General features: G+C 36.7%; 1 protein-coding gene across 3 annotated transcripts in view; it reads right to left on the reverse strand.

Moving 5' to 3' along the window:
- The window catches only part of GABRB2 (gamma-aminobutyric acid type A receptor subunit beta2), a 298,734-nt gene that overhangs the window by 19,574 nt on the left and 251,509 nt on the right, over positions 1-27,651 (reverse strand). Inside the window, exons 7-9 of one of the 3 annotated variants that reach the window (XM_068980307.1) lie at positions 26,559-26,711; positions 22,404-22,648; positions 12,574-12,579 (exon numbers count right to left, since the gene is read on the reverse strand). In XM_068980307.1, coding sequence (XP_068836408.1) covers positions 12,574-12,579; positions 22,404-22,648; positions 26,559-26,711 — 404 coding nt within the window. Of the gene's footprint in view, positions 1-12,573; positions 12,580-17,707; positions 17,822-22,403; positions 22,649-26,558; positions 26,712-27,651 lie in introns of all 3 variants that reach the window. The other 2 variants (XM_068980306.1, XM_068980308.1) reach the window with 2 other exon arrangements.

Genomic DNA, 27,651 nt, shown 5'->3' on the forward strand with positions numbered 1-27,651 from the left:
ATAATGATAGTGATAATATGAAAGTACATTTTGAAGATCATCTTTGTACACAGCACTTTAAATTGCAGTGTAGATAAGAACATCTACATAATTAAGTCTTGAAGACAAGAGTTTTTGAATCAGCTTTGAATTCCAGCTTCTCTATTAATTAGCTGTGTGACCTAGGGCAAGCTCCACAGCTGAGCTGAGCCTCAATGCCCTCATCTTTAAAATATAAAGATCACCTCATCTTTGAAATGAAGCTACACCCTGTGGTTTGTTTAAAAACTGTGGTAAGAAATTTAAGGAACTGACCATCACAACTGGCACACGATTGGGTAGGTAACAAAGGTAACCACTGGTATGGTATTTATAACTTTAAAATTCCACAAGTGGGAGAGGAGACGCCAATTCACTGAATTGTATAGGCAGGTAAAGCGAATTCTTTATATTTCTCATTAACCCCTTGCAGTGGATGTTGTAGTTGAAGCTACCCTACCCCTTTAACAGAGAGTAGAGACTGTTTTCCTGTTGTAGATGTAGGCCTGACTGCTAAACCAGTCTTGGTATTTTCCCTCCCATTGCCAGGCACTGTTACAGGGATGGGAGGTCTAAGTCAACAGAGCTATTGTCAAAAAAATGAAAGGTCTGTTGGAAACTTTGTATTTTAAAACATCCCCAGCTCCCCTTCTAGATATGAATGAAGAAACAAGGGGCCTTGTTGTTCCTGGCAGCCCAGAACAAGAAGATATCCTTGACAAGATTTGGGCTAAAAAAAAAAAAAAAAAAAAAATGATTTGGGCTGGCTGCATTGATCTCTTTCTCCCTTTCTCTTTCTGTCTCTCTTTCTCTCTTCCTTTTTCAGTTTCTCTTCTCCATGCTTCTATGCATGCTTTGCACAAAGTACATATATTTAAGTAAGCAGAAAGTCAAAAAGGCCTCATTAATAAAAATCAAACAGTAATTTTTAATCATTCTAAATAAAATTGAACCTAAGACAATGGTAAGTGGACGTATTTTATATGTGTGTGTATATATATATATATATATTTACATTTCCAAAGTCAATAGCCTATGAGAAATCTTTATTATTATCCTAAAGCAGTTTAATAAAAACGCCCTCAACTTATTTGTCACTTATGTTTTGTCAAATGGGTTTCTTATCTTTTATCTCAGTGCCTTCTACAACAGAATAAAACTGAAAGATGAGGGAAGGACTTCCTCATCTCACGGACAACAAATCCAAGGCCCAGAGAAATTCTTTTCTCCAAGTTGCAAAACTTTTCAGAAGTTAAGCCAGGCTTAACTAGCCAGCTTCTTGTCCTGGTTTCTTGTATCCATACTGGACTCTGTGACTTATTCTGCCAACTATAGAACTGAGGAAAGATACTTTAAAACAGCTTCACATGTAATCTGTGATTAAAATGTGCCGCTCAGAGAGAGAAATCTAGGATACATTTAATTTAGTCCCATCTCTACCACTAACTGCTAATATGACCCTGAGCAAGTCACTGACATTTCTGGGTTTCAGTTTCTACATATAAAAATGAGACATCACAAAAATATAACTTTGTAGGGTGATGGATATTAACTGGACTTACTATGGTGATCATTTTTGCAATAAGTACAAATATCAAACCATGACATTGTACACCTATAAGTAATACAATGTTATGCCAAATATACCTCAATAAAAAAACTAATTAACCAAAACTCAGAAATTAAAAAAATGTTGTAAAAATGTAACTACAAGTAAAAAGAAGTGCTAATTAAAAAAAAAAAAAAAAAAAAAACAGAGACTTTTTTGAAGTGAAGTTTCTTCCGAAGCCTTTGATAACCTGGGGAACTGACCAGTTGGTTCCAGAGTCAACTACAGAATCCTTAGTCTAGTTCTCAAGACAGCAATCATTAGTTGTTCAAGTTTGATACTCAAGGTATAACTCATTTATCTTCCCTGGGTGAGGTCCCTGCTATTAAGGGTGGTCCAGAGCGACTTCACTTTCACTTTTCACTTTCATGCATTGGAGAAGGAAATGGCAACCCACTCCACTGTTCTTGCCTGGAGAATCCCAGGGACGGGGGCGCCTGGTGGGCTGCTGTCTATGGGGTTGCACAGAGTTGAACACGACTGAAGCGACTTAGCAGCAGCAGCAGCAGAGATCAGCAGGTGTGGCATCAGCAGGACTCGGTTAGAAATGTAGAATCTGAAGCCTCACCCTAGACGTACTAAATAAGAATCTGCCCTTTAACCAGAAGCGCGCATGCACGCGTGCTCAGTCACTTAGTTTCGTCTGACTCTTTGAGACCCTGTGGACTATAGGCTACCAGGTTCCTCTGTTCATGGGATTCTCCAGGCCACAATACTGGAGTGAGTTGCCAACCTGCGCTCCAGGGTATCTTCCTGACCCAGGAATTGAACCAGCCATCTCTTATGTCTCCTGCGTTGTCAGGCAGGTTCTTTACCACTAGTGCCACCTTAAGCACACTTGAGAAGCACTAGGTTAATTCATCTCGTAGATCCTTTAAAGTTCTAAATGTCAAACACTGTAGGATTTTCCAAAACAAAAAAGGCAATTTTTCCATGAAGCTTGGGTGGTTCTCCAAATGTGTTAAAGGATGTTTCCATCCTCTGTACAGTAAAGGGATGCAGGAGATAACTAGTAATGATTTTTGAGCTCCCCTTTAAGAATGTCCAATGAATCACAACCAAGGAACCAACTAAACCCTCAGGGGAAGACTGAACTGGAGATGAACCCTGACATCCATCTCAGCCAGACATCCCTTGTACAACTGTGGTCTGAGGGCTTCTGAGCATTTAGCCAGTTACGTGGTGAATTACCCCAGTGAGAACTGACCAGTGCACCAGCCACCCTCACAACCCAATTCTTGTTAGAATTGCTCTTAATATAACACCACCTTGTCAGACATCTCTGTTCCATTTTAACACCTGATGACCCTCAGCTCTGAGATCTGCAGATGAGGATAAACAATGAAAGTGACTGAACTTCACAAAACATTGGCTGCAGGTTAAATTGAGAAATGAAGATTATGAGTTTGGAAAAATAGGGAAGAACCTCAAGCTCAGCTGTCAATCTGGGATGCTTGGCTAAAGAATAAAACCTCAGCTGGACTGGAAGTCGTATACTGAAAATCCTCAAAAACAAAACAAACAGAAAGACATGGATTCAAATCCTAAATTTGCCATTTATGAGTTGTGTGCCTGAATATGTTACCTCTCTCTGGGCCTCACCTTTTGTCTAAAGTAGAATTTTAAAGGGTTATGAAATCCTGGTATATTAGCAAGCTTCAAACCCTTTATGAGCATCAGAATCATATGGAAAGCTGGCTACAATTTAAATTCTTGGAAGTGTTAGTCACTCAGTCATGTCCAACTCTGTAACCCCATGGACAGTAGCCCTCCAGGCTTCTCTGTCCATGGAATTCTCCAGGCAAGAATACTGGAGTGGGTTGCCATTCCCTTCACCAGGGGATCTTCCTGACCCTGGGTCTCACACACTGCAGGCAGATTCTTACCATTTGAGCCACCATATGAGTTGTGTGACTGAATATGTTACTTCTTTCTAGGCCTCCACTTTTGTCTTTAGTAGGATTTTAGAGAATTACAAGAGTACCTAAGAGCACCTAGTATATCAGCAAGCTTCAACTTTATGAGCATCAAAATCATCTGGGCAGCTGGCTACACTTTAAATTCTTAGGCTGCCAGAATTTCTGATTTAGTAATTCCAGTGATGGGGCTGGGGATCAGCACTTATTAGAGTATTAGTGATTCCAATGTTGTGTGAAGTTTTTCCTGAACAGGCACCAGATAAGTCCCTATGGATAAGTCCCTATAAAACACTGCTATGGGGCAGTGGATAGTAAGGGATAATTGAAGTAGAGCACCTGTAAGCTCTTGGTAAATGTCAACTGTGAGAAGACATTATTAGTAGTTCAGATGGGGGAATATTTTGCTCCAGGTAACACAGTAGGTAGGAGCAGGTAAAAAACTTTTTCCAATGGACCAGAATGATTTCCAGTTTATCAACTTTTCTCAGAGAGCTTAGTTGGAACAGTGTGAGAGACTGAGTAAGGATGTAGGTCAAACTCTCATGAATTGTCAAATCAAGGAATGAAAAGCAGTGCCGTGCAATGGGCAGGTTATGCTAAAAAAACTGGGGTCTTTGTTAGTAAATTGCTGTGTGTCCTTGGACTTGTCACTCCTCTCTGGTATCAGTTGTGTCATTTATAAAATACCAGGATCCTTCAATATTGTTTCAAGGGTTCAACTATTCTTGTTACACTGTAGCTGTAGAACCTGTGTGGGAGGAACAGCTCCTTGCTCCTTTTGAGATGGAATGCATCTTTCACTCTGTGAAGTTTTTCCTGAACAGGCATCAGAACATGACACCTCTCTCCTCTGAAATTTAGTGGGATGTACCATCTATGCCATGTTCTATTCATTCTGAAATTACCTTGTACGATTTGGAGGACGATAACACAAGCAGTAGACTCTCCCAGCAGACTAAGAGAGAATGGTGCTTGTGAGCCCTTTTACGGTCCACATCACATCACAGTTACTGCTATCTAACACTTAGTCTCAGCCAGCCAAGCACTTTCCATGTACTTCCAACAATCCTTAAAACTATCTTCTGAGGGTAGAACTGCCAACTCCAACTTACAATTGAGGAAACTGAGGCTCAGACTGCTTTCCCTTGCTCACAGAGTTAGTAAGGGACAGTTCTGGGGCTTGAACTCAGAGCTGTCTCAAATCCAAAATCAAGTATAAGTGACTAAGCTAGGTCTGCCCATGCTCTTCACTATTAGGCTACCCTCCAGGAGTAGAACCTGGCAAAGTACTTGCTGAATGAGTAACACATTTGTGATGTTCTTCCCAAATCTGTGTTACTTATGAGAAACTGAAAGTTATCTTGCAGCTGCCTATAAGGACAGGAGCAGAGTGTAGCTGAAAGCCATGGCTTTGACTTCGGGGGACCAACATTTGAAAGTGCTGAACCAAAATCAATCCCGTGGTCCTGGGCTGAGGATGGGCCAGGGAAATTTGCAATGCTCTAAAGCAGTATTCACTGATGAGGACTTCTTACTTCAGCACACTCTCAGGGGTTGGCAGGCTTGGCCTCCACAACTCAGAGGTGCTTCCCTCTCTGTAGGGAGTCAAGGCAAGCATCCTGTGACTCACTGGAGAAAGCCAGCTATGGTGCCCTTGAAGCCAGTCCAGCTCCCAGACACTTTCGGCAGCAGAAGCTAGCGGAAATGTTGAGAGGCAAAGAGACAGCTTGTTTATTGCTGGGGGAGTTTTCAAAATGATGTCAGGGTCCATTTTGGTTATGTCTCCCCAGGTGCTCTTTGCCAAAATTAAACAAGCATCAAGCAATCCTGCAAACCTCTTCTCAGAAGAGGCTATAAAATATTCCTAATTTCTTTAGAAACACAGGGTTGCTGGAGGTACTGCAGTTTTGTTTTTTTTTTCTAACAAAATAATTTAATATTAATTGAGATATGGTTAATAAATTAATGCCAGTGCTTGATTCCCTAAGCTATCCATGGAACACTCACTTTTCTTTATCTTTCTCAACAGCTCATAATCTCTCCAAAGTTTTCTCAGTAATAGTTGTATTCATCGTACTAGGATTGTTATTTTATTTCCTGGAATCTGAGATTTCTATCAATTGAACATTTATTGATGGGTATTTATAAATCAGAAAAGAAATTAAATACCTATAGTATCATACCAACTAGGGGTGCTTTAATACGCGAATCTGATTTAAAAACTGAAAACTAGTGCATGCTGCTCTGAAAAGACTTAATAACACTGCAAAGTGGGCTTGATTTCCAGCACTGATATAACAACAAGGTAACATAATAGTGTTCTATTTTCAAATTCTAGAATGGAACAGAGAACTCAAAGAGCTAAAGTATTACTGTGTACTGTGAAAAGTTAAAGTGTTACATACGAACTTTTTATGCTATTGATTAAGTCTTGGTTGGTGGTGACCTGGGCATTCTGATAGAGTAAGTATTTTCCAAAATTTAATTCCTTGGGAATGATTCTCACCCTAGGAAATGCCGAACTGAAGAGAAATAAATTATAGTAAGCGTCTGCATCCTTGCAGGTCAGGAGATGACCAGGTTCACTAAGTCAGAGGGAATTCACAGGGAAACTCACCTTGCAGTAGCAAAGAACATGACAGGAAGACTCAAGGGGCTTTGGTCCTGGCAATTTTTCACTGATGATGACTTTCCAGGTGTGTCACATTTTCTCATCTACAGCATGAGGCTTATATCTAGCCTCTGTGCTTCTGCTGATTTTTGAGATAATTAAATGAAGTACCACAGGAAGCAGATTGAAAAAGTATAAATACTCCACTGGGGCACATAATCATCATCTAATGGACCTGCCTCATTGGTTATTTACTACTTTGTGAAAAAATGAAACTGTTAGTTGCTTAGTTGTGTCTGACTCTTTGCGACCTCCTGTACTGAAGCCCACTAGGCTCCTCTGTCCATGGAATTCTCCAGGCCAGAATACTGGAGTGGGTTGCCATTCCCTTCTCCAGGTGATCCTCCCAACCCAGGGATCAAACCTGGGTTTCCTGCATTGCAGGAAGATTCTTTACCATGTGAACCACTTTCATTATTTAATTTACATCTTAATTAATTCAATATAAGAAATATACCTTTTTAGATGAATAATTTCTAGAACAGGAGCTGGATATAAAGTACTTTTAGTTGTTCTTAATCCAGGAAACTTATTTTATAATATTTCTCCTTATAAACATTTTCCACATTGTTTTCAAAAGGAAACTTGTTTTAAAGACAATGGTTTTTAACCACAGAGCCTGATATGTACTCTGTGTAAGTATCTGTAAATTTTAAATTAGTAAGCAATTGCTTGTGGCAAAATAAATGATAATAGGTTTAACTGGAAGCCAGCTATGGAACTAATGATTTTCAGGCCAGAATGTTTCGGAAACATTCTGAAACTATACGATTTTTAAGATGGAGGAGAACTTGGAGACCACACCCTTATTTTATAAGACTGGTGACTTCTCTGATACTACAAATACGGCTTCAGTGTCGGCGGGGAAACCTGAATACTGAGTTTCCTGAGGTTCAGTCCACTGCATGTTAGAAAATTACTGCTTTTTGATAGGGAGCTATATCTGCAGGAAGCCATGAACATTGCTGCTACAGGTACATCCAAGCCTGGAGAAAATATCTGAGGTCTCTAACTGTGTCACTGGAATCTTGAATTTCTGGTGACAGCATCGACAAGAAAGCAGGACAGCATGGGCCTGGATGCTCCCAGAGCAATTACCATGCAATGCAGGCCCTCCTCTTCCGGCCTTTCTTCTCTCTCTCTCTTTTCCTTTCTGACAGCAGTTGTCATTAGAATACAAGGAATAACCGTTAGAAATGAGCATGTGTTATTTATATGTAATTACCTTGAGTTAATCTGATTAAGTAATATATGAAGCATTGGGAAAAGCAGGAAATGTGTGTGGTGTGTGTGTATATGTATATATATATCGATGTGAAGGTATGCTTAGCTTGTCTGCATGTGAGAGAGAGAATATAATAAAGGATTATAAGAGATCATAGGATCATATTGGCAAATCAGAAAGAATATTATACATACACATACATACACTTTCCTATATTTTAAAAGTAATATATACTCATTGTAACAGTTTAAACAATATAGAAAGATATAAAGTGAAAAACAGAAGTATTCCTACTAGCCTATATCCTCCAAATGTAGCCACTACAAAAACAGAAAGCAAGACCAAAATAATGCAATGATTGTGTTACTCGTGTTGTACTTGGGAAATATATATTTTATATATATATAGTTAACCATTGTCTTATAATACTAATAATATATTATTCAGGGTGGATTAAATGTAAAACTTGAAACAATCAATTAAGTATAAAAGAAAGCTTTTCAGAAAAATTTAGAAGGCCATATGTCTAATCTAGATTTTCAGTGGGAATTTTTATCCATTCCAGGAAACTCAGAAGTTATAAAAGTATAATAGTTAAGCCATACAAAAATAAAAAAAACATTATGGCATGAACGAGAACTCGGGAAAAATATCTGCAATGTAACATATGAATAAATGGACAATTAATTATTATACTTAGAACTCTAGAAACTGAAAACAAAGGAAAATAGGTAAGAATAATCATAGATAATTCACAGGGAAGCCAATTCAAATAGCACATAAATATATGAAAATTTATTCAGTTGCTTAAGAAATATGAGAAATATAAGTTAAAATGAGATAAACCAATAATAAATTGCAAAGAGCAATCAAAAATCAAATTTCTGAAGGGCAAGTGAAAAAGAGGGTCTGTTCATATAGAAACACAAAGAAATGTAATAGATGTATAAAAATCACATCAAAACATTGTTTTTTTCCCCTCGGGGAACAAGGGTGAGATTCAGATGGTTTTACTTTCTGTTTTTAGCTATTATGTAAATGAAAATAATCATGTACGTTAAAATATAATCAGAAAGAAGATTAAAAGTTTCATTGTAGAAAACGAAAGTTTACTTAATAAGAATGGTAAGAGAGAGAGAAAAGTATACATATTAATTGTTTTCACAAGGTCAAAATATTATTAATTCTTTTCTAGATTCTGGATTTTCTGCGTTGCTTTATTTTGAACATGTTTATTAAAGTGTTTATATATGATTTTTACATTTTCCTCTTTAAAAACAAATAGATCTTAGATACAGCTACAATTTAGAGGAAGGGGTGGGTTAGTTAAATGGTACTATATTTAAACATCCCCCAATGGTCATCAGTTGTCACTGCTATTTATTAAATAACTCAAATGTATCCAAGATGTGAAATGATACAATTATTAAGAACTTTATTATATTTCTAACTCATCTTCTTACTCTTTATTTAGACAGCACTGACTTAGTGCTATACTACATTAATTACTGTGGTTTTTAAATTTATTTCAATTTCTAGTAGAGCTATTTTTCACTTTCCTAAGTCTTCCTATATATCTTTCTTTCAAACAAACTTTAGAATCGCTTTTTCAAATTTCTAAAACAAACCATTAAGAAAACAAAACCCAAAAATGAAGCCCCTTGTGATTACACTACACTCAAAAGGGTATTTTAGAAAGAACCGATTCCTTTAAAATGCTACCTTAAAAAAAATCAGTTATATTTAAACAAAGTTTTCTTTCCTTAAATATATTTTTGGGAAATGGTTCTGTTTTTCCTTTCCATTTATATTTTAAATTACTATTTACATATTCTTTATACAGAAAAGCTATGGAACTGTTTCTAACTTTTCATATGATTTCTAAAGGTATTTCTCAGGTCTCTTGGATTTTGCTTGACTAATTGCTTTGTTTGTTTTTTTGCTAAGGGTAAAATTATTTTTCCTTCTTTTCTAAATTTTTTTTCTCTCATGTCATTTCACTGGCTAATAATTTTGAAGAAGTTAAATAATGGTGGTGATGGTGAGATTCACTTCTTGTTTCTGCCTTTACTATCCCACCTTTAGACAAGAGGTAAGAGACAGAGCCTTTGGTTAAATAGATAGCGAAACCATAGCAGGGAAGCAGTCATTACTGCCCAATTTCCTAAAGGATTCTATGTTTATAACCAGGAATGAATTGTTGTTGTTGTTGTTGTTTAGTCACTAAGTTGCGGCCAACTTTTGCAACCCCATGAGCTGCAGCCCGCCACAGGTCCCCAGTCCATGGAGCTCCCCAGGCGAGAATATTGGAGTGGGTTGCTAGTTCCTCCTCCAACCAAGAATGAATACTGACTTCAGTAGATACCTTTGAAAACCTTTTGGGTGTCTCTTGAGAAATCTGTATGCAGGTCAGGAAGCAACAGTTAGAACTGGACATGGAACAACAGACTGGTTCCAAACAGGAAAAGGAGTATGTCAAGGCTGTATATTTTCACCCTGCTTATTTAACTTCTATGCAGAGTACATCATGAGAAACGCTGGACTGGAAGAAACACAAGCTGGAATCAAGATTGCCAGGAGAAATATCAATAACCTCAGATATGCAGATGACACCACCCGTAAGGCAGAAAGTGAAGAGGAACTCAAAAGCCTCTTGATGAAAGTGAAGGAGGAGAGTGAAAAAGTTGGCTTAAAGCTCAACACTCAGAAAATGAAGATCAAGGGCATCCGGTCCCATCACTTCATGGGAAATAGATGGGGAAACAGTGGAAACAGTGTCAGACTTTATTTTTTGGGGCTCCAAAATCACTGCAGATGGTGACTGCAGCCATGAAATCAAAAGATGCTTACTCCTTGGAAGAAAAGTTATGACCAACCTAGACAGCATATTCAAAAGCAGAGACATTACTTTGCCAACTAAGGTCCGTCTAGTCCAGGCTATGGTTTTTCCAGTAGTCATGTATGGATGTGAGAAATGGACTGTGAAGAAGGCTGAGAACCGAAGAATTGATGCTTTTGAACTGTGGTGTTGGAGAAGACTCTTGAGAGTCCCTTGGACTGCAAGGAGATCCAACCAGTCCATTCTGAAGGAGATCAGCCCTGGGATTTCTTTGGAAGGAATGATGCTGAAGCTGAAACTCCAGTACTTTGGCCACCTTATGTGAAGAGTTGACTCATTGGAAAAGACTCTGATGCTGGGAGGGATTGGGGGCAGGAAGAGAAGGGAACGACCGAGGATGACATGGCTGGATGGCATCACTGACTCGATGGACGCGAGTCTGAGTGAACTCCGGGAGTTGGTGATGGACAGGGAGGCCTGGCGTGCTGCGATTCTTGGGGTCACAAAGAGTCGGACACTGAGTGACTGACTGAACTGAAAAGGATGAAACTCTTGTCACCTCTTCAACTTATTAATATGGTAAATACATTTTTATTTTGGAGTGACACTATGTGGTTATTTTGTAGCTTGCTTTTTGTATTCTCTGGATTCAATGTGAAAAGTTAATTTAAGAATTATTATTTTCCCCCACTGATGTTCATTAGTGAAGTGGATACATAGTTGCCTTTATGTACTTTTGTTCTTTTTTATATAGGTTTTGGCATCTTATTGATGTTATACCACTCTCTAAATCATTTGCAAGTTTTCATTTTTTTTTTTTTTCTGCTAGGATCTGCTAGAGTTTAATACCCACGGAAGTATTTGCTTTTTCAAATTTGACAGGACTTATTGATGAAACTTTCTAGAACAGTTGACCTTTTGCAGTATGAGTTAAATTTTTCTGTCCATTATCTTAGCTTTATCTTTGGTAATTAATCTGTTTTTATCTTTTCTTTCTCCTAGGCTCAGTTTTGATCATTTATAATTTCTCATAACATCATACATTTTAACCATGTTTTCTAACATTCACATAATTTTCTTTTAATTGCATCTTTTTATATGATTGTCATGCTTTTAAAAAAATGTCTATTGTGGTATATCCATATTGGCTCCCTCTTTGCTTCTTTAATAAGCTCTTCCTTGGTCAATTATTTCCTGATTGTACTTAACTTTTTAACTAGTAACTGACTTACTTGTAAATTATTTATTTTTCTAATTTGCTAATTTATAATATATCTTAATTATTTCCTTCTTCTTTAAGCTACTTGGTTGATCTTTTAACTTCTTGAATTATATATGACTACTTTCTAAAACTAGTTACTAGAGATTTATTTGAAACTACAACTTTCTGACTATTAACTATTTTAGTCACATCTGCTGGAATTCACTCTGCAGTATTTTAAGCTGCCATTATTTTCCAAATGTTCTGCAAATTAATTTTTATTGTGTCTTTGATACATGGAAGTGAAAGTTGCTCAGTCATGTCCGACTCTTTGCAACCCCATGGACTGTAGCCCATGGAATGCTCCAGACCAGAATACTGGAGTGGGTAGCCTTTTCCTCAGCTGTATAAAAATGAGTTTATACAACTAATTAATTGTATTAAATATACTACTTAGGTAATATTTCTGTCATTTTTCTCTCTTTACTTTCCATCATTTAAATTTATTTGGATGCTCTTTCACTTTTAGTTTTCTGAATTATATATGAATTATAAATCAATGATTATATCTTTGCTTTGGATTGCAATTATAAGATATTTCTCAATCAATTTTAACTTCAATTCATCCTTATATAGTAATAATATTCAATCTTCATTTTTTTTAGATTTATATTTACCTCATTTGTTTTTCTCTGAGTTTACTTATAATATTTCTCCATAAATAGTTTTTTATTGGGTTTAGTTCTTGATATAAGAATCTTATTCTTTTGATATGTGGGTTGATATATGTTCTAGTTATAATAGTTAAGACAATGGTCTTAATTCTATCATCTTAATCTCTGCTCTACATTTTTTTTAAGTTGTCCTTATCCTTATTCCGATGTCTGGCTTTACATACATTATCTGTATCTTTTTTTCAGTGAAATATAGTTGACATGTGTATGCTCAATCGCTCAGTTGTGTCTGACTCTTTGTGACCCCATGGACTGTAGCCTGCCAGGCTCCTCTGTCCATGGGATTATCCCACAGGGCATACTGGAGTAGGTTGCCATTTCCTCCTTCAGGGGATCTTCCCAACTCAGGGACTGAACTTGTACCTCTTGTGTCTCATACTTCGCCAGGCGGATTCTCTACCCCTGCACCACCTGCATAAAGTTATGTTAGTTCCGGATGCACTACATAATAATTTGATGTCTGATTCCATTATGAAATTATCACAATAAGGCTAGTAACCATCTGCCCCTACAAAGGTATTGCATTATCACTGACCAATATCCTTTATGATGTCTGTACCTTCCTACCTATTTATTATATAAATCAAAGTCTGTACCTCTTAATCCTCTTCAGCTATTCTGCCCATAGTGTATAGACACCCCTTCCCCTCTGACAAATAGCTGTTTAATCTTATATTTATGGGTCTATTTTCATATTATTTGTTTATTTGTTTTTTGAATTCCACTAGTAAGATCATGTGGTATTTGTTTTTATCTGTCAGACTCATTTTACTTAGCACAATGCCCTTTAGATCCATCCATGTTGTCATAAATGACAATATTTCATTTTTCATGGATCAGCAATATTCTACTCTATACACCACGTCTTCTTTTTCTATTTGTCTGTTGATGGGCACTTAGGTTGACTTCATATTTAACTAGAAAGTAACGCTGCTCTGCATCTCTCTTTTGTTTATTTCTACCTGAACTTCAAACAGTTTATAAGATGAATTGTCAGTTCTTGATTCTTCTTGTTCCATAATGGCTCAGATTTCATGCTTTAGTGTAACACCGAAAGTTCTTAGAAATGGAAAGGTCAATTCCTCAGCATTCTTACTCAACATTTTGACTTATGTTTCAGGTGGAAGTTAGTTTTTAACCAAACATCTCAGATGACCCTAAGGTAGTGTATGGTAGACCCTTTAAAAAACATAGTTGTGTAAGTTATCTATGTTAATTTAAAAGATATTCTTAACCTTCAAATCCTTGATTCATCAACTATAAGAATAAAATACAAATAAAATACAATATTCATATTGCTATGAATTAGAAAACAAATATTCTCTCCATCATCATCACACCTATCCTGATTTATATTTTTCATATATTTTCTATATTTAATTTTAAAAAAATATTTCAGTTATCTTTTATTTCTAACTTAAATTTTGGAGTCATACAGTTTTAGTTCTACATGCTCTCTTCAGTTCTACGTACTAGCATATACTCACTTTTTCTATTCTAAAGTTCTTTATTTTGACTACCTTCTGTTGGGAGCCAGAGTTTTAAAAGTAAGCCGTAATATTTTTCTTCGGTTGTTCCCTTAGATTTTGCATACTAAGGATAGATTGTCCTTCTTTTGCCTTGAAATAATACCAATAATGAAAGTGAAAGTCGCTCAGTCGTGTCCAACTCCTTGCGACCCCACGGACTTTACAGTCCATGGAATTCTCGATTATATTTTCTCCCACACAGAATACTGTAACATTTTTTTCCATTGTCTTATAAAATTTCATATTGCTGTAGGGTAGTTTCAGATTTATTTTCCCTTCCTCATTGGTCATTCACTTTTTCTGTTTGAAAGTTTAAGTAATTTTAAAGGAATATAATAAAGTAGCAACGGTTTTATATAATTTTTATCCTGGAACTCAGTATATCCTTTAAGCCTAATGATTAATTTCATGACTGGTATGTATAAACATAATGCGTAGCCTAGTATTTAGAACATATCCTTTGGTCATATTTTCTGTTCAACTGTTTCTTAGTCATCCAAACTTAAGAAGATTAATTACACTCTCCAGACCTCTCTTCACCATCTATACGATTACAACTACTGCAACATAGGGTAATAATGACTTATGCCATGACAAGATACGTAGAGTGGCTAAGCAGACACATGGCATTCAAGAAATATTAATCATCATTGTAATCAGTTAATGATGTCAGATTTAAATACTTTTTTTGTTTCATTCTATATTTCATGAAAACCACAGTCCTGTATGCTTACTCTGCTGTACCTGTCCTTTATATTTATTGTTTTCTCTAAGTGGTTTTTATCTGTATTTCCCTTTTTTTTCTGTATTTGACATAGTTTTCTACAGCCTGAACTTTGTGGTATTGCCTTGATTTTTTTTACCATATTGATTTTCTTTCTTAGAATTTGATTTAATTAGTATCTAAGAAAATTGTTTATACTTGGCCTTTTATTTCATATTCTCTTTCAATTTTTCCAAGAAAAACACTTTTAAATTAAAGTTTTAATATATCCTGAAGTATTTTTACCAATAAAGAGTCATTATCTTTTGCATGCTGAGTTCCTCTGTCTCCATCAGTAAGTGAGAGACAGAGAGAGACAAAGGGAGAGAAATATGTCATCTGAGAGCTTTCCTGTATAGCTGCCTTGCTGCTTCTTTGTTTAGGTGCTTTATTTTGAGACAGCCTTTTTCTATAGGGTTTTCCTACTACTGGCCCTCCTTATGCATTTCTGTCTCTCTGCAGAGTTTCAGTTTTAGTTGGGTGCTGATTATTTTGCTTTTCCATTGCCATTTTATCCTCTATGGCTTTTGGACACAGAAAACTGCACATAGGTTTTGGATTCTTATCTCTCAACTTCTCTAACACTTTTTACAACAGAAAACAGACATCAGTTTTCTAATTTTTCATCATTTTAAGGGCTGGGTGGTGTGTGTGTGTGTGCACACATGTGTGTGTACCGCCACACTCTCATAGTAGATATGGAAATCACAGTAGAACGTTTCTAGGGAACAATTTGCAATATGCATCATTTTAAGGCATATGGTTTTTGACTCCGAAATTTCACTTTAAGAAATATTAGAAATCAATGGTGTACAAACATGTCAGTAATGGAACACTTATTTTAGTTGTTTATAATTGAAAACTACTTAGAAACCATGCGCTTCTAACAAGAGGTAATCATTGTATAAATCATGGTACATTCAAGGAAATATTTTGTGGTTATTAGAAATGCTGTATACTAAAAGATATAAAAAAGGTAAGTAGAAAATAGCATACATTCAATAGTAGAGCATAATTATTTATATAAAAGTATGTCACTAAATGAAAAAAGGGCAATGTTAACAATGTGTCAACACTGGTGGTTTTCATAGCCTTCTGCACATTTTTTAAAAAAGCATGACCATGAATTAGTTTTATAATCATAAAAACAGTAATAGATCTAACAAAATAAAAATTAGGAAAAAATATACACTGCTACCATCTCCAGAACAGTGACTATTTATAGAGTGCTCTATGTCTGGTGCTGTATAAGACCTTAACAAATTATCCTCTCAGTGGCCCCATGAAGCAAAAGTTAGTGTTTCAGCTTTCAGCTGAGGAAGTTGAGGGATGGAAAGGTTAAACAAGTGTAATATTACTCAGCTCATAAAACACCATGCCTGACAGTGAACCCAGTTCTGTCTAACAGCTATCATCATCCAGGTGCACCCTCCTAACTCTGGGGATTGTCAAATACATTTTAACACTTTTTCAGGTTATAGGTTTAATAGCTCAATATCTAAACTTTTGAATATTGACCCTTATTTCATACTCTAAACATGAAATTAAAAGAGAATTCAAAGGACAGAGTAAACACATACCCAACAAAGAAAACCATAAGTGCAGAAGACATTAAGATTCATATTTCAATGTAAATCATTCCTTTTAACATACTGTTTTATGAATTAGAAAGAGTCCTTGACAAATGAGGGTCCACACCATGGCATCAGAGAGTATCATTAACTCTTTCAAGCCATCAGTTGAAAAGAGCACCAAAAAGGCAAATTTTCCTTCAAATATTCTCATAATCTGAAGAGTTTCCAGAATTTTCATGTAACTTCAACCCAGTTTAAATCAAAGACCAATCATGCAGTATACTCTGATTCTGATTTTGAAAAGTACAATATTTTCCAACAATTTTCATTATAAGCCCAAACTCCGTCAGACATGTGTCTACATGATTAGCAGTCTACCTAGAATACTGCCCAATCAAACCAGTTCTCTTTCACTTCCAAAATAGCGGCTTCTGTTAAAGACAAGAACAGCAGCAACACCACAGCCCAAGGGAGCAGGTATCGTAGGGGATTCAAACTAAAATAGTTGCGCAATGAGGTTTCAAACATCTCTTCTTCTGGAATCTACCTGATACCCTTTATCAGACTCTTTGCTATGTATAACACACCATGTAGCAAAGTTTAAAAAGCAACTTAAAATAGCAAAGCAAACTAGCAATTTAAGAGGTTAACCATACCTGTCTCCCACCAGAGAGGCAGTAACAATGAGGAATCAAGGAATTTGGGGTTAGAGCCACAAAACTAAGGAAGAACATGATACTTCAAGATATAGTAATGACAACTCTTCTGGCATCAAGTCCTCATAGGAAAGATTCACAGATTCAGTATCATTTGTTGCCTCATCGAGAAATAGAAGAAAACTGAGAGACACATAGGAGATGATAATGGAATGGAGTCACATGGAATGGTGACTATATCATCTCCCTTTCCCTCCTCCAGTTGGGAGGGCAAGGTGAACGACAATTTGCCAATTAAGACGTGTAAACATGTCAGGATTCAGAAACCAAACTCCAATTTTTAGCCCTCAGTGGACTTTCTTTGGATTTCATTTAAGTCAAGAGCATTGACAAAAAACAATCTCAATTACTGCCCCTTTTCTATCATTATAGCAACACTGGGCCTGCTGAGATAATACTTATTTGTAAAATATAAATAATAATAAAGAAATAAGGACTTGATGCAAACATAATATTCTCAGACACAAATGAATAATCTAGGACAGAAAAATATAGGTTCCTGAATTCTGAGCCAACCTAGGGAAGGACTATAATTGTCCACCTATTCCAACAACCAGGAGAAATACAAGAAAACTAAGAGAGGCCGGGGCATATAATGACCCTCCATGTTCTCAATACAAATGAAGAGGAGCTCTCAAAACATGATCCATCTGCTTTCTTTCTTTAGCACAGCAATAATGACTGAATGGAACACTGAAGTTTAGATTCATCATAACTACATTAAAAAACAAAAACCCAAGAAAATCCCATTAGGGTCCCATGAAAACATTTAACACATCCCCACGTCTCTATGGATACAAGTCCATAGGTTATCTGTAAAAACTCCCATACATTATTTTAACGGGAACAGCTAAACAAATTGGCTCCAACAGAAATACAAATAAATGGATTAAAAACTGGCTATCTAACCGTATATAGAGAGAAATCGTAATTGGTAGTCCGTCTAGTTGGGGAGAGGTTTCCAGTTGGGTCCCACAAGGATCGATATTGGGTCCCATTTTGTTTAATATCTTTATAAAAAATCTGGAAGACAAAGTAGAGAATGTGCTAATTAAGTCGACTGATGTCACTAGATTAGGGTTGGTGGTTAAAGTAAATTGGATATAGATAAATGCTACTGGCCTTTAGAAAGACCGATGTTAACGGAAACTAGGATTTCTAAATAGTTAAATCTTTTTAATGTATCACTTAAAAATCTAATTCCAAACATTATAAATAAATAAATTTAAAAGATCTTAGGTTCAATGAAAAAGACATCTTAGAGACTCATAAAACCCATGAATGCAGAATGAAGGATGTCCCCCCAGTAGAGATATTCTCAGCACAGCTTTATTTGGAAAACTGGTAGCTGTGGGTCTCTCAATACAATAAGGATACGGCAGGCAATTCACATATCCAAGAATAATGGTACCGAAAAGATGAAGTAACTAAATTCTCAAAAATATATATATCTAGTTATTGGCAGAAAAATAAACAAGAAAACAATATAAAGCTGAAAAGAAAAAAAGAGCTAAAACTTAAAGGCATAAACAAGAGAAGTGGGTGAAATGATCAACAGAAAATTCTATAAGCACACACACACAGACAGACACAAAATAGAAGAATGCAAGGTGTAACAGGAGGACCTTCCTAACATATGAAAAAGAGACTGCATTTTTTTTAACTACTTCTAAAGATGCTTGGGAAAAACATTCAGTAGGACTCTTACTAGTTTGAGGTTTGTTTTTAAAAATCTTAGTATTTTACAATTTAATCTGTCACATGGAGACAACTGTGAAAGTAATAGTGATTTTCAGTTATGGATTCTTGTGTATAGACAGACAGGTTTATTTTAGGTGATGTTAATTGAACTGAAAATATGGATAATGTGGAATTGACTTTTTAATTTTATTGGATAAGGACTGCAAAACCTAGATGGCCTCAGAAATCTTGTTAACTCTGCTATGCTATCTTGGATATTTCATTTTCCTTAAGAGTCTTAGTTTTTGCATCAGTTTAAACACAAGGCTAAAGATTGTTCTAAGAGCTACAGATACTCTTGTTAAAATAAGACCTTACAGGAAGCTTGTACAGAGATTAGAAAACTGGAGTACACTTTTGAGCAACAGTGAGTGGGCTCCCACCTGGCTGCCACTGCGGCTAAGTTGCGTCAGTTGTGTCCGACTCTGTGCGACCCCATAGACAGCAGCCCACCAGGCTCCTCAGTCCCTGGGATTCTCCAAGCAAGAACACTGGAGTGGGTTGCCATTTCCTTCTCCAGTGCGTGAAAGTGAAGTCGCTCAGTCGTGTCCGACTCTTAGCGACCCCGTGGACTGCAGCCTACCAGGCTCCTCTGTCCATGGATTTTCCAGGCAAGAGTACTGGAGTGGGGTGCCATTGCCTTCTCCCACCTGGCTAGTCTTCCCGTTTTCATCCCCCTCTGACCTCAGGACACAGAATAGTTTAAAAATCACTTTAGATTATCTGACATGCAGCCTCTGTCTCTTAAAAAAATTATCAACAGAACCTATAAAAGTGAATCCTTCTCTTCATGACTGATTTCTCCAGAGCATCCAACAATACTTAGTTGATTATATGTGCCTGAGCTTTAAAAAAAAAAAAAATGACTGTAGAATTACAGTTGAAAAGAAGGAACATTCTTGATAAGAATGAAAGTAGCATTATTCATAATGCCGACAAGAAAGACAGCATCGGGCAATCAGAGTCCTCTGTGGGTCTCCTCTAACCTTCCATGCTGGGCTAAGGGAAAAAAAAGGAGTCTGGTATTAGATAGTTACCTTTTAAAATCTAATCAAATGGCTGTAAGTATTCTGGCCTAAGAAATAACTGATACAGTTTTTGGTTGGTCTGTTACAGATTTTATAGCTAGTATCTGTTGAAAAATGATTTCTTTGCTTTGACTTTAAAATTTCCAATGTGAAACATTCCTCTGTAGATGATACTCTTGTTTTAGAGATGGGATTGCATCCTACATATCAGAGCATGTAAAATGTACAGGCAAGTACCACCAATAGGACTGGAGACTGAAAATTTTATTATTAAAAGTAATTATGCTTATAATTTTATTAATATTCATCAGTTACCTAGTGCCAATCATATTCTGGGAACTATGCTATTTTCTCTACTTTTTATCATAACTTCATAATAACTGCTGAAAAAGGACTTAACTCCATTTTACAGATCAGGAAACTGAAGGGTCAGAGAGGGGTTTTTTTTGGCCTATTATCACATAACTATTAAATGGTAAATGTCAAATCTGACCCCAAAACATCTGTTCAGAACTTTGCACTAAATGGTAACTCCTAAAACCATGATGTTATGCATGCTGAATGAGAAAACAGAGAAACAACTCATACAATTTATGCTAAAGAGTTTTAAGAACAGGACAAGAATCTTATATTTTTCTCAAGTTGGAAACCAGAGGACTGGACTAGCATAGGGTTTTTTTAACCTCAGAAGGATTGACATTTTGGGTTGTATAATTGTCATGCGGAGGCTGTCCCATGCACTATTCTATGTTCAGCAGCATGCCTGGCCTCTGTCCACTAGATACCAGTGAAAATCCCCTCCTCCTGGTTCTGACCATTGAAAACCTCTACAGACATTGTCAATGCTCTTCCAGGGGCAAAACTCCCTGTGATTTGAGAACCACTGTGCTAGAAGAACTCTGATATCTTTTCTGTTCTTTCACATTCTATGCTCTGAACTGCAAATCCAACATTAACCAAGAGGATGGGTTCTGCATCATTATGGGGTACCTGCCTATTGAACCATTCCCTACCTCCATCTTGTACACTGAATTTAAAACTGTCTGAAGCTCTCCAGGTTCAGTTTGCAACAAAACTGCCACTCTCTGGTACTTAAATGTATCATTTACATGCAAATTGATAAGTAAAAAATAGGGTCCATGAAAGTAAAAAGAGATCAGATGTAATCTTAAGTTAGCTTTGCATTAGGCAATTGATTGAGTCTCATTTCAAACTGCAGTCCTATAAGATAGTTTTATTTATTTATTCATTTTCTCTTCTTTACTAAAGCTACTCTTATCAGGAAAATCATAAGATGGATTTAAAAAGCATTCTCTCATTTGATAGCCTGAGAGGGCCATAATGCTGCCTTGGAATCTATTAACAGATCCCAATAACTGAAACCCAGAGCATTTAAAAGGGATTGACAACTTCCTAGACCCTGTGGTTCACTGACTTATAAGGGCCACACTTCAAATTTTCATTATTATGAATATCATTCTCTGGGAAAGGAATGCCTTTGATTTAGAGAATAGTCCAAAATCAAATATCAGACCTATGGATATATGGAAAATATCAGTGAGTCAGAAATTTTCATTGGATTTGCTCCAAATAAAATTCAATGGCAGAGATGATTTATGGTATGCTATCCTTGGAGTTAAATTGAAGTTAGAAATATTAAAATGTCAATTAAATAATTATTGGATGGTTAACAATTCCAGATGGCTTAAGAGTATTACCATTTTATTAGTTCCATCACTATGAGCTATTTATCAAATCCACATTACATACTACTTTATAAACACTATTTATGGGATATATTAAAATAAGACCTTGTTTTTCTCATATAGTTTGAAAGGTCTAAATTTGGACTCACGGAAAGCATGTGCATAAATATTCTGCTCAGTGCAGAAAGTCACATAACAGGAAGCCAGGTGAAGCAGTTTTGAAGTACAGACAGGTAGATCTATTGGAACTGCTATCAATAGGCTCAAAATGGAAATTCTAAATCTTGAATGCAAATTAGAATAATATTAGGAGAATTTTAAAAATTATGATGCTTAGGCATACCCCAGGACAACCAAATCAGAATTTCCAGGGAAGAAACCTAAGCTTCAGTAATTTTTAATACTTTCCTTGTCATTTGATTGGGCACCCAAGATTGAGAACCATTGCTTTAAAGAATAGATTGGATTTAAAACTGTGTGGAAATTATTTTTTGACTATGCCTGACTTAAGCAACATAGACTCAAATGCTTGAAGGATTTTAGGTGGTAATATGAAAGGAATTAACTAATTATCTGTCACTTAGAAAGTGATTCTTTTTTTCCCTTTCACTTCTCTTTCTATCCATCAGATGACTTCACAAACAAAGTGTCAGTTTGTTGCTGGTGAGTCTTTAACACAAGTCTGTACTTGCTTATTTCTCTTTTAAATCAAAGAGAATGCAGAGCTCAGGCCCATAGCCTCTATGTAATATAACCTAGAATTAATAGTGTAGTTTCATTTAAGATAATCTTCCAGCAAGTAATACTGATATAACTGATATGAAATTTCCTTTATAAATAAATTTAGATGAGTTAATTTACATAAACATAAAGTAAATAATAGTACACATTCTACTCATAAATGGAAAAAGTCACAAAAGTGGTCTCAGATGAGCACAGTTTGGGCCACCCTAGTGTTAAGGTAAAGGGCATCTAAATGTGTCATAAATTTGGGCCCTAATTATGTCTCCATCACAAATGATGTCTTCCCTGGGCTTTTGTTTTCTCATTTGTTAACAAGACCATGAACCTATATGGCAGGCATTCTTCTATGACTTTAAGAAACAAGGAGGGCTTGCCCTTTGAACCTACCTTGTTAACATCCAGGCGCATCTTCTCATTGTTGGCACTGGCAGCCTTTTCAGCTGCTTTCTTTTGGCGTTGAGGTCCCCTCCCAAAAAAGATGTAGTTGACCAAAGCATATTCCAGAAGGGCCATGAAAACAAAGACAAAGCACCCCATCAGGTACATGTCAATGGCCTTCACGTAAGGGATCTTAGGGAGAGTCTCCCGGAGGTGGGTATTGATGGTGGTCATTGTTAGCACAGTTGTAATTCCTGCAAAAATGAGACAGAGTAATAATGTTTGTATTTGCTTGCTGATTTCATCATAGCTGGAAAGGTTAACTATACTCTTTTATTTTTTCATATATCCCACACAATATATGAGTGAGGGGGTGAAAGTTGCTCAGTCGCGTCTGACTCTTTGTGACCCCAGGGACTATACAGCCCATGGAATTCTCCAGGCCAGAACACCGGAGTGGGTAGCCTTTCTCTTCTCCAGGGGATCTTCCCAACCCAGGGATCAAATCCAGGTCTCCCGCCATTGCAGGTGGATTCTTTACCAGCTGAGCCACAAGGGAAGCCCAAGAATACTGAAGTGGGTAGCCTATCCCTTCTCCAGCAGATCTTCCTGACCCAGGAATCGAACCAGTGTCTCCTGCATTGCAGGCAGATTCTTTACCAGCTGAGCTATGAGAGAAGCACACAATATATACTGGGCAATTATATATCAGTCCTGTGATAGGCCTGGGAAATATGCATAAATCATTAATTTATAATAAACATTAATCATTGGGGACATTTCCTTTACTCAGCTTTATGGTTATAGTTATGTATCTAGTGAGGGACTTGGAGATGTGAATTAAATGCTATGACAGGCATGTGTGTAAGATGAAAGTTGAGAAAACAGAGTTGATCCTAATTTAGCCCATGATGTGGCAGGGGAACGAACAGGAAATCTCCCACCTTTGGAGCTGAGTCCTGGAGAATGAGTGGGAGTTACCCAGGCCACCAAAACCTGGAGATCAAAAGTGATAGTAGAGCTAAGGGCATTGGTAGCGGAAAGAGTGTTTTTAGGGAGGTGCTTTGTGGGGATGAAAGTACACAGCCCTTCAAAAGAATCTCAAGAAATTCATTGTGGGTACATTAAAGGATATGATGGGAAGAAGGATGAGAAAAGCGAAGATTAAGTAAGGCCCGCATAATGGAAAGCCATATACAGAGAGCTTAAGGTGGAGCTGGAACTTAAAATTGAAGGCAACATGGAGCCACTGACCAGCTTCAACCAGACAGGTATTAGAGACAAACTGTGTTTAGAACAATCGCTCTGGTGTCAGAGTGGAACACAGACGGGAAGCATACAAGACAGGAAATAGAATACCAGCTTAGAGTCTTTCAGAATAAGAAAGTAATGAAGGGGAAATAAAATAATTGTGTGTGTGTGTGCTTAGTTGCTCAATCATGACCAGCTCTCTGCAGTCCCATGGACTCTAGCCCACCAGGCTCCTCTGGCCATGGAATTTTCCAGGCAAGAACACTGGAGTGGGTTGCCAGTTCCTACTCCAGTGGATCTTCTTGACCTAGGGATCGAACCTGCGTCTCTTTCATCTCCTGCGTTGGGAGGTGGATTCTTTACCACTAGAGCCATCTGGGAAGCCCCCAAATAATAGTAATAGTACCGGAATGAATGAATGCATATTGAAATTAATGAATAGATGCTATGAACAAATCATGGCAAAAATATGGAAACTAGAGGTGGAAAGTAACAGGAAGTAGGAATCTAGCCTTTGTGTTCTGGGGTTGGGAATGTAGGCACATAATGCACAGATTAATAATACAGAAGTATCACACGATTCTTTATGGGAAACGCCACACTAGCTCAGGTTACAATTTTTTGCCCAGCTGAGGGAGCATCTTCAACAGTGGGGAGTAGTTTTCCTCAAAGCTATAAATGGAGGGACAGAGAAATGCTGGATAAAAGCACTGGGAGTTCAAAGTCCTGAGGTTTGATAAGGTCCAGCTTTGTAGCAAAAGAGTAAAGTGAAAATAGGAGTCAGAAGTCAAGGTCACACAGATGTGAAGTTGTAGAGTCAACACCTGAACTGGGATCTAATTATCTAATTCCAAAGTCTGTGTCCTTAAAACACTACCCAATGACACAGCACAATGTTAATTTTCAATTCTATTATTTTTTTAGGAATATATGTTTTCTGATTTAATTTTGTCTAATAAGATCAATCATACTTTTTGTCTTGTTTGTCTACATGTTCATGAAACAGACACAGATAAAATAAATTTGAGCATCTGATTCTGAGCATGGCCAGAAAAAACATGGTTATACTTTAGATCTAGGTGTTCTATAGTTCTCATATCTTTTCTGTATTAGTCATTTTGATACATTTTCCAGTTTCACTTTTCATTATTTCATCTAGAGCTTATCTTGTATGACATGACTATTACATGTATATTATAAAACTGACAATACTGATTTCACTACTTATCTAAATCTTATGTTAAGGTGTTTCTGACCTAGTAATAAACTGCTCACGTAAAAGACATTTTAAACATTTCTTTAAAAAGTAAAAACTTACTTATTATTCCTGTAATAGGCATAAAATAGAAAAGAGACTTTTATTTTGGAATAACAGGATATTTACAAGTTCCATTCATTACTGTGTTCAGCAAATATTTACTGAACACCATTCACCGTGTGAGACACTACAGATATAATTGGAGCAAAATTAGGTATGGGCCTTCCCCCAAGGTATCTTCAATATTATGAGGAAAAAGGATATCACAAACCAAATAAATATAAATTATAACTGTTGTTCATTTCCAAGGGTGTTCTACAGTATTTTAGGAGACTATATCATAGGGGACTTGATTCAGTCTAAGAGGTCATCAATTCTCCCTCCATCCTAGAACCACCACAATCTAATCTCAATCCAGCAACCAAAGTTATTCCTTTATGTGTGAAATCATGTCACTTTGCTCAGTGACTAATTTCACTCAGAATAAAAGTAAAGACGTTATGATGGCTCCTGGACCACTTCAACGTCTTTTAGTTCCCTCTGCCTGACATCTGTACACCGAAATTCAATCTGCACCCATCTACTGGTCACCTTGCTCACCTCTTTGGCATGTTTCTACCTGGGGGCCTTTTCATCTCACTAAAATAGACTTATTTAGACATTTATGTAACTCAATCTTCTTCAAGTCTTTGCCCATTGGCAATCACTGAATGAAGTCTACCCTGATGATGCTAAACTGTATCCCAGTATGCCCTCCCCTTCTTTTGCTTACTTCCTGTTTACTATATTATGTAATTTGAATGTTATATGCAAAATAAATTTACTTTTTGCCTTTTTTTCTTAGAACATAATTTCCAGAAGGGCACTGGTTTTATCTCCAGTGCCTCATATGTATGACACGTAGTAGGTATACAAAAAATGTTGTTGAATGAATAAATACATTACTTTGCTAAGGAAATACTGATTTAATTGAGATTTACTAGTGGAGCAGTTAACAACTTTATATTTTATAAGGATTAAGTCAGGACTTAAAATAATAAAGATCATGTAAAAAGTGATAAATTTACTATATCTTGAGTTAGCAACATAAAAGTGTTCATAAACGCTAATTTATTCTCTTCCTCTGATATTATAATGGAAAAACATCAAAGCATAAGATAAGTGATGCCATGGATGATTTCCCAATGTTCTTATACTTTGTTTTCTCCTGTCCCCTGTCATGCTATTCCAAAACCTTAATCAACCTTTAGAATTCTTTCTGCTCACTGATTTGTTACACATTGCATTTCTTTGTTTCTTACTCAGAAAAAAAAAGATGGAAGATAGATAGTTCTTTCCAGGTAAGAAAACACAGATAAAAACTGAACAATTATCAAGCAGGATTACATGAACTATGCTTCAATAAAAATATCAAGCTGATGCGACTAATTTCATTACTGACAGTTATATAGTTAACTAATTTTGACATGAAAGAGTTTTAATTAGTGTTCAATTGATTTAAACGCTGAATCAGATCATCCAGTGTCTTATATCCAAATTCTTGTAATGTGTACAGTCAGGTCTCGTCACGCATCACAGACTTGAGGGCAAGGAAAAGTACGCCAGCGCATGAACACACACAGGCACACGCGGCACGCAGTCGGACCCACACCTACCTAATGCCACTCTTGCCGCTGAAGCATCGTAATTAATCCAGAAGGAGACCCAGGAGAGGATAGTGATCAAGATAGATGGCATATATGTCTGCAGGATAAAGTAACCAATGTTTCTCTTAAGCTTAAAGCTGAGGGATAACCTGGGATAGGAACCTAGAAAGACAATTTTAAAACATCATCATTATCAGTCAGTATCTATAGGATACTTTCCTTTAAAGACCCATAAACAGTTTATATATCTTCCCTAAATTCAATTTTAGCTTCTGGTAAAGGGCACTTCCTTATACAAAAGTAGTTGAGAAAACAGGGCTTTTAATTAGCAAGGCTTACTCAGGGTTGACTATATCCCACACTGCCCAGTAATTAAAAGAATTCCAGCTCTTCCCTGCTCAGCCTCCTACACTGAATCAAAGGTTCTCATTCTCTACAACTGTAATGATAAGACACTGAGACAGTCCCTTTGTTCCCCTTTTAACTGTTTCTCAGCAAGTCTATCCCGTACATTTTTATACATAAGAATAAGGATGCACACTCTGACTGTAGCGTAAGACATCTCTTCCACAAGCCCCTGGATGCATTTTAAGGTGAGGATCAGTGGCAAGGCTTCAGTTGGTACAGCAGCTCCCTGAAGTTTTGTGACATTTTCATGTGCATGCAGTATTTTTTCTGATTTCATTGCTTCCATCAAAGTTAAAAAGGGATTCCTGACCTACCAAAATGTGGATGGAGAGTCATTTTTCCTGAGGAATATTTGTGGGAGATATAACTAAAGGATCAGATACTTGAAACTGGGTCCTTTGATGGTGGGAATCTAGGGAATTATATTTGAAACAAGATATATAACAGAACATGGTCTTAAAACATAAAAGAGTCACACTGATAAACAGGGTATGTGCATGTAGGGCAGGGGAGAATATTCTTACTAATTGAAAGAAAGCCTTGTCTAGCCCTCATGGGCTGAAGCAAGTATGTTAATATTAAAGTAAAAATATTTTAAGTAGAAACTCATTTCCATAGTGTCTCAGGGGTTCAGAGGACCTCAAATCTAGGAAAAGTTTCTGTTGTTCTCTTTGCAAAGCTGGAGGCTAGTTTG

Source organism: Capricornis sumatraensis, chromosome 9 (assembly GCF_032405125.1).
Source record: "Capricornis sumatraensis isolate serow.1 chromosome 9, serow.2, whole genome shotgun sequence".
In the NCBI taxonomy this organism is placed as follows: domain Eukaryota; kingdom Metazoa; phylum Chordata; class Mammalia; order Artiodactyla; family Bovidae; genus Capricornis; species Capricornis sumatraensis.